Here is an 8,097-nt window from a genome sequence, read left to right on the forward strand (position 1 = left end):
AGGGCCTTGTGCAGGGCAACAGCTGGTGGCAGTGAGGGTGGCCACAGGCCACGTGCCAGGCAGATGGCATGCTCTAGTCAGATGGTGGCGAGCTCCACGATGCCTCACAGGGTCCAGCGGATTCAGGGGCTGCCCTGTGGCTCCAGGGGCCCAGCAGCAGCTCTGGGGCTTTGCCTCCCAGGGCCCGTCTGCCTGGGCCCAGCGCTCTGGGGCTTCTTCCAGCAAAGCCGCACCCTCTCAGAAGCTCTCCTTGCTCAGGCCGCCGGCCTGGCTGTGCTTTGTGGCTGAGATCCGTGCAGCCAGAGATGGCTGCTGCCCAGTGACAGCAGGTGGCAGGTCTGCGGGAGGCAGTGCCAGGGCCCAGCAGCAGCTCCTCGCCCCCTGCTGACTGATCCCTGACCTGGGGCGGGCCAGCGAGAAGAGCAGCTCTCTCTGCCCGTGGCCCAGCCAGGGGGCCCCGCCTGCCCTTCCTGTGCCAGGGGATGAAGGGGTGCAGAGAGGGTCCCAAGGAGGGTCCCTCCAGGTGAGGATGCCGCTGCTCAGACCCTGGCTTCTCCATCCCCACACGGGGACCCTGGCCCCTGGTGGTCTCACCCAGGCCCCTGCCATCCCCGTAGATGCTGGGGCTGCTGTTCCTGAGCCTCCCAGGCCTGGGGGGCTCCGTGCCCTCGTTCCCAGGTGAGTCCTGACTCCCTGTCCCCATCTTCTGCTCAGGCTGCCCAGGCCCCTCAGCATCAACTCAGGTGGGCCTCCTTGGTGGGTCCTGGGAGAGACTGAGTGCGAGGGGCCCTGCTGGGTCCCTGATGGCGTCCCCTGTGTTCCCAGGGCCCGGCTCATTGACTCAGCAGGGTGGCCCCGTGGGGGCGCACAATGCCCCGCGGGGAGATGGCCTTGGCAGGTCAGCGTCCGAAGGTACAATAAGGAGCTGGAGCTGTGGCAGCACCTCTGTGGGGGCTCCCTCATCCACCGCCAGTGGGTGCTGACCGCAGCCCACTGCACCCAGCGGTGAGCCACACAGCCCGAGGCGCCCTGGCAGGGGTGGGGGTGGGAAACTCACAGAGGGCTGATGGGGGGGGGGCTGTGGGCAGGGCCCCTGCTCTCGGGGGAGACACAGTTAGTGCAGCCCCAGCCCTGCTGCTGTGCCCAGACTGGCCCTGCCCCGGAGGCTCCTCTGAGAGGCTCCTGGTCCCTCTCCCCAGGGAGGACTGGGAAGCCTATGGCCTCAGGGTTCAAGTTGGGCGGCTGAGACTCTATGACCATGACACACTGACAAATGTGACTAAGATCGTCCGCCACCCCAAGTTCAACCAGAGCCTGTCTGCAGAGGGGGGCGCGGACGTGGCCCTGCTGACACTGGAGGCCCCTGTGACGCTCTCTGAGCGCATCGGCCTGGTCCCCCTCCCACCTGCCTCGCTGAGGGTCCCTGAGAGGAAGATGTGCTGGGTGAGCGGCTGGGGTTACAGCAGCCTCGGAGGTAAGGCTCAGGGACCCCGCTGGGGGTGTGGGCTCAGGGACCCCGCTGGGGGTGTGGACACAGGGCAGCCCGCTGGGGGTGTGGCTGTGGCTTTGCTGACAACACTTGATTCTCGGCAATTTGGTGGTATCCTCCGCCTTTTTCTTGTGGCAACATGTGCATAACATTATACATGACATGGTCAGTGCGCGGTTCAGTGGCGTTCAGCACGTTCACCATGTTGTGCGGCCTCGGCACCACCATCTCCAGAACTTCTCCTCCTCACACACGAAGCCTGGTCTCCATGACACGGTCACTGCCCCTCCCCAGGCTCTGCCAACCACGGAGCTCCTTTCCTCTTCTATGCATTTACCTGTTCTGGACGTTTCATGTAAATGTGAATCATGCAACGTGTGGCTTCCGCGCGTTTGCCTTCTTTCATGTAGCATGACGTTGTCAAGGCACATCTGTGCTGTAACCTGTGTCAGGACTGCATTGCTTTTTGTCGCTGAGTCACTTCCCACTGCGGGGAGGGAGCATTTTGTCGTCCTTCCTGAACGACAGACCGTCTCCACCTTTTGGCTGTTGTGAATCACGCTTCTGTGACCTGTGTGTTCAAGCACCGCCAGGGAACCTGTTCTCAAGTCGTTAAAACATTTTTCAATGACAGTTTCTATTCAATATTATTTTGAATTAGTTTGAGGCGTACAGCATGGTGGTTAGACAATCATATACTTTACAAAGTGTCATTCCCCCCAATATTTCCAAACCTACTGGGCACCATCCACAGCTATGACAATATTATTGACTATAATCCCTAATCTGTACTTCACATTCCCTGTGACTGTTTGGTAGCTACCAATTTGTTTCTTTTAATCCTTCCTTTTCCCCCTCAGGCAACCACCAGTCTGTTCCCTGATCTAGGAGCCTGTTTCTCTTTTGTTTGTTTGTTTGTTTTATTCTTTAGTTTCCACATATGGGTGAAATTATATGGTATTTGTCTTTCTGTGACTGGCTTATTTCACTTAGCATAATGGTAAGGTTTCTTTTTTTTATGGCTGAGTAATATTTCATTGTACATTCAGGATGGTGCAAAACTAAGTTTATAGTTGTTCATATGGAAAATAATACAATAATTAATAAATAATAATACAAGAAGAAACTCTATATTTTGCCTACTCATAACCGTAAACCTACTTTTGCCCCACCCTCTATGTACCACCGTATTGTTATCACTAGTCTATTGATGGGCACTTGGGCTGCTTCCATATCTTGGCTATTGTACATACGCTGCAATGAACATAGGGTGCATATGTTCTTCCCAATTATGTGTTGGGTTTCTTCAGATGTAAATCCAGAAGTGGAATGGTTGGGTCTTAAGGCAGGTCATTTTTAATTTTTTGAGGAACCTCTACACTGTCTCCCACAGGGCTGCACCAGTCTGCGTTCCCACCAGCAGCGCGTGAGGGCTCCCCCTTCTCCACATCTTCACCAAAACTTGTTGCTTGTTGATGTATTGATGACAGCCATTCTGACAGGTGTGAGGTGATATTTCATTGTAGTTTTAATTTGCATTTCTTTAATAATTAGTGACATTGGGCATCTTTTTATATGTCTGTTGGCTTTCTGTATGTCCTTCTTTTGCTATTTATATCTTATTTTCTACAATTTAATTTATTGTGATGACATTGGTTAACTAGATTATAGAGGTTTTCAGTGTGCGCTTCTATGGTACATCATCTGTATCTTGCATTGTGTGCCCATCACCCAATGTCACATCTTCTGTCACCTGTATTGACCCCTTTACCCTTTCCTCCCACCCCACCCCCTGTCCTCTGGTGACCACCATACTGTTATCTGTATCTATGAGTTTTGGTTTCTTTCTTTTTCTTGTTTGTTCATTTGCTGCTTTCAGCTTTATATTCCACATGCGAGTGAAATCGTATGGTTTTTAACTTTTTCTGTCTGACTTATTTGATTTGCATGATATTCTCAAGATCCATCCATGTTGTCCTAAATGGCTGTATGTCATGTTTTCTGACGGCTGAGGAGTATTCCATTGTAAACTTGTATCACACCTTTCTCCAATCATCTAGCAAAGAACACTTCCGCTGTTTCCATCTTGGCCACTGTAAACAATGCTGCAGTGAACGTAGTGGTGTATATATATATATATTTTTTATTGAATTCAGAGAGAAAGGGAGAGGATAAAGATATAGAAACATGAACGATGACAGAGAGTCATTGATAGGCTGCCTCTTGCATGCCCCCTACTGGGGATCGAGTCTGCAACTCAGGCATGTGCCCTTGACCGGAATTGAACTCGGAACCCTTCATTCCCCAGGCTGACACTAGCCGCTGAGCCAGACCAGCTAGGACAAAAGAGAGCCTTGCTGGGTAAAGTAGTCTTGGTTGTAGATTCTTGCTCTTTATCACTTTAAATATCTCATGTCAATCTCTTCTACCTGAAATGTTTCTGTTGAGAAATTGGTCTTTTGGGACCTCACTTGTCAGCAACTGTTTTCTCTTACTGATTTTAAGATTCTCTCTTGGTCTTTAGCCTTTGCCATTTTAATTATAATGTGTCTTGGTGTGGGCTCTTTGGGTTCATCTTGTTTGGGACTCTCTGTTCTTCCCGGGCTTGTATGTTTTTTTCTTCATCAGGTTGGGGAAGTTTGAAGTCATTATTTCTTCAAATAGGTTCTCACCCCTTGCTCTCTCTCTCCTTCTGGTACCCATCCCTATGATGCAAACGTTCTGCTTCATGTTGTCCCAGAGCAGCGGTCGCCAAGCTTTTGGACCTCACAGACCACCAGTTGGTGACCGCTGTCTCAGAGGTCCCTTAAACTATTCTAATTTCAAAAATCTTTTTTTGTTTTCGCTACTCTGATTAGGTAATTTCTGCTGTCTTATCATTTAAATTGCTAATTTCACTTTGTGCTTTATCTAACCTGCTATTGATTCCTTCTAGTGTATTCATATTAGATCTCATATTTTTCATTTCTGACTGTTTTCTCTTATGGTTTCTAGTCCTTTCGTTATGCTTACTGTCTCTCTATTGCAGTCCTCACTGAGCTCATCCACCTTCCACTACGTTACGTGAGCATCCCTAGGACCATTGTTTTGAACTCTGTACCTGGTACATGGCTTGTTTCCATGGCATTTAGTTCTTTTTCTGGGGATTTCTCCTGTTCTTTCATTTGGGGCATGCTTCTTTGTCTCCCCATTTTGGCCGCCTCTCTGTATTTGTTTCTCTGTGTTGGTAGATCTGCTATGTCCCCAGTCTTGGTAGGGTGGCTTTTTGGAGTACATGTCCTGTGGAGCTCAGTGGAGCAGTCTCCCTGATTCCCTAAGCTGGGTGCCCCAGGGATGTCCCTGGTGTGGGTTCTGTGAACCCTGCTGTTGGAGTTGAGTCTTGATTGTTGTTGGCCTGTGGTAGGCAGGGTTGACCCTCAAGCTGACTGACTGAGTATTGACCTGATCACACTGTATGAGCTGCTGTGAGTAGGCTGACCCCATGAAGCAGAATTGGCCCCAGCAGGGTCTGGTGCCTGCAGAGATCTCCCTTTCAGTGTGCCGCTTGTGGAGCTCATTGGTTGTTCTCTGCTGTGGGCTGGTTCTGGGGCCTCCAGGGAGGCACTGAGGTGCATGTCAATGTCAGACACTGCCTGTGACCAATCCTGGGCTGCCTGTTAGACGCTACGAAGTGCTCCATAGTTGGTGGCTCCCTCTGCCAGGCCTGGGTGCACGTGGGAGGGGCCAAGCTGCATACTGAGGCTGATTCCCAGCAACACCAAACCTGCGTCAGGACACAAAAGGCCCAAAGCACCCCAAAATCTGCCTCTGACTGCCAGTTGCCATTAGGCTCAGCCACTGATAGAGCCTCCAGCTAAGCTAGGTGCCCCAGGTATGTCCCTTGTGTGGGTGAGGTGAGCCCTGCTGTGGTAGTTGAGTTGCATGAGGTAGTTTCTCAATGAGTCACTGGGTTGGGGCGAGTGGTGCTCATCAGGTTCATACAGATTCAAACTCAGCGCTAGTGCTGGGTCTGACATCAGTCAAAAAAAGTCTCAGGGCACAACAAGGCCATCCACCACCATTACCAACACGCATCACCCACCTGGGGTCTTCAAATCTTTGCAGTGGGTCTCTGGGAGTCGTCAGAGTGAGGCCAGTAGAGTTCCTCAGGATCACACAGATTAGGATTCGCAGTGAGGAGGGAGGGCTCTGCACAGTGGGGTTAGTCGGGTGCCTGGGGAAATGGCCCTCGCCTCAGAGACACACAACTCAGTCTCTCCCTGTGTGTCTCCAACAGCCCTGGAGTCTGCGCAGGCCTCCTCCAGAGCTTCTGAGAAAGTCTGTGTGGGCCCAGGCTGGTTGCAGCTGGCAGACTCCCCAGCAGGGCATGAGCTTGGTCGGGCGGGACCACTGGGAGCCTGGAGGAGGTGGGGGCAAGTGCATTCCCCCAGGCTGATGCCCTGTGGAAGGGATGTTCAACTCAGAAAAGATGCCATCTGTGGGCATGTGGGAGAGGACTCAGCCCTGGATAATGAAGGCTGCCCCTCTAGCCCTCTCCCCAAAGCCATACAACCAATCTCTCCCTGTGTGACTCCTGTCCACTCTGGGCTGCTGTCGGTCCACTGGAGCCCAGTCAGGTTGAGTACCTGCCATAGAGATGTTTGTGCACTGGCCCTTTAAAAGGGCCTCCGGGTGCCTGGCAGTCCTCTGTCTCACTCTGGCAAGTGCAGTCCCCACGGATGTTCACAGCCAGATGTTGTGTAGCTCCTCTTCCAGGCACTGGTGTTCCAGGCTGGGAGCTCAGGATGGGGTGGAGACCCCTCCCTTCTCAGAGGGGACCTTTGCAGCTGAGGTGTCCCTCCTAACTCTCAATGCAGCCCTTTCCGTGTCTCCACCCTCCCTGTCTGTCTCCATGTGGCTTCTTCCATGTGTCCTTAATGAGGAGACCTCTTTTCAGCCAGTCTTCAGTTGGTTATTCAGGTTGAGTGTCTATAATTTAGTTGTGATTCCGATTTGGTCCTGGGAGGAGGTGAGTGTCACTTCTACCTACTCTGTCTCCATCTTGGATCCCTGTTTTCAGTTCTTTGGGGTACAGACTAGGAGTGGAAGTTCTGGGCCATGTGCTAATTCTACATTTGGTTACTAGAGGGGGGATTTCCTGTTGGGCCTACATGTGTGCAGAGCTGGGGTTTCAGGATCAGATTCATGGACACTGAGGACACAGGTGTTTGCTCTGCCAGGTGGACAGGCCCTCCCGAGGCTCTGCCTGGGTCCTCCCCTCGCCCCGTGGGGGTGTGTGGACCTTGATTGTCCTCCTGAGGATGAGCCACTATGGGAGGGAGAGGCAGGGCTTGTGTTCTCACAGTGCCCAGGTCCCTCAATCAGAATGAAACCCAACCCATCAGAGCAGAAGTGTATCCTGACTGTAGTGATGCATTTTTCTGGGGTGAGCCCTCATCCCTTCCTTTTCAAGGAGAACAATCCTGGGATAACTCTCTCCTCAGGCCTGTGGAGCCCAGACTGTGGCTGATGAAGTGCTGCGTCCTAGAACTGAATGGGTGCAGTGGATGCTGGGAGCTCAGTCCCAGGCCAGGTGTAGCTGTTCTACACCCGAGAGTCAGGGCCCTGTAGCACTGGAAACAGTACCTTGTTGTTGGGAAGAAGCAGAAGCCTGGACCAGCCCTGGTTCTCAGCCAGCCCCTCCCCACAGCTCCGAGGCTCTGGCCCTACCAGCTGCAGGAGGTGATGGTTCCCATTGTGGGGAACGAGGTCTGTAACCAGCGCTACCAGAACTCTTCCACCAACACTGGCCAGATCATCAAGGATGACATGCTGTGCGCTGGGAGTGAGGGCCAGGACTCCTGCCAGGTGAGCCCCACCTGCCCCGTCCTCTGTCCTCTGTCCCCTCCTGGCCCAGGGAATCGGGACTCAGAAGCTCCATGCAGTGGCCCGTGTGGAGATGTTCACTGAGTCCTGCCTCTCCCCACAGGGTGACTCCGGGGGCCCCCTGGTGTGCAGCTGGGAAGGCACCTGGGTCCAGGTAGGGATCGTGAGCTGGGGAAACAGCTGTGGTCATCACGACTTCCCTGGGGTCTATGCCCGGGTGATGAGCTTCATTTCTTGGATCCGGAAGTATGTCCCTCCGCCCCCTGGATCCTAGATGAGGCCAGGCAGGGTTCCCATGATGGGGAGACCCTCAATCTTCCTTGTTGACACCCCTGTTTCTTTCCCAATTCCAGCTGCATCCTCCCACCTCATCCTTCATCTCACCTTCCACAGTGTCAAGAGCCTCCTGCCCTCGGGGTCCCCTCCTGTCCTGACTTTGGGGTGGCAGACACAGGAGATGCTCCGCAGGCTGGTGTCTCACAGTAGGGGGTCCAGGACAAGGGGTCTGGGCCCATGGCCTCCTGCTCACCCTCTGATTCCTATTAAACTTGGACAAGCCACTCCAAGCCGTGGCTGAGATGGTGGCATGGACTCATCATGATGGTGACTGAGGGCGCAGTGGGGGCCTCCCTGAGAGTCCCCGGGTCCCAGGTCTCCGTGTTCTGGTGTGAGGAGGTTTCCAGGGCTCAGTTCCCTGTGATGGCATTTCTGGGAGCTCATGGGGGTTATGCTTGTCCCGGTTT

General features: G+C 53.2%; 1 protein-coding gene across 1 annotated transcript; it reads left to right on the top strand.

Annotated features, from left to right (window-relative positions):
* The first annotated feature begins 617 nt into the window (after positions 1-617).
* Positions 618-7,628, top strand: LOC102435097 (mastin-like). The gene is made up of 5 exons (XM_023747968.1): positions 618-682; positions 826-1,005; positions 1,200-1,474; positions 7,179-7,336; positions 7,458-7,628. Exons 1-5 carry the CDS (start codon positions 618-620, stop codon positions 7,626-7,628), a joined length of 849 nt encoding a protein of 282 aa, XP_023603736.1.
* The last annotated feature ends 469 nt before the right edge of the window (positions 7,629-8,097 follow it).

Source organism: Myotis lucifugus, unplaced genomic scaffold, assembly GCF_000147115.1.
Source record: "Myotis lucifugus unplaced genomic scaffold, Myoluc2.0 scaffold_1076, whole genome shotgun sequence".
Classification (NCBI taxonomy): Eukaryota; Metazoa; Chordata; class Mammalia; order Chiroptera; family Vespertilionidae; genus Myotis; species Myotis lucifugus.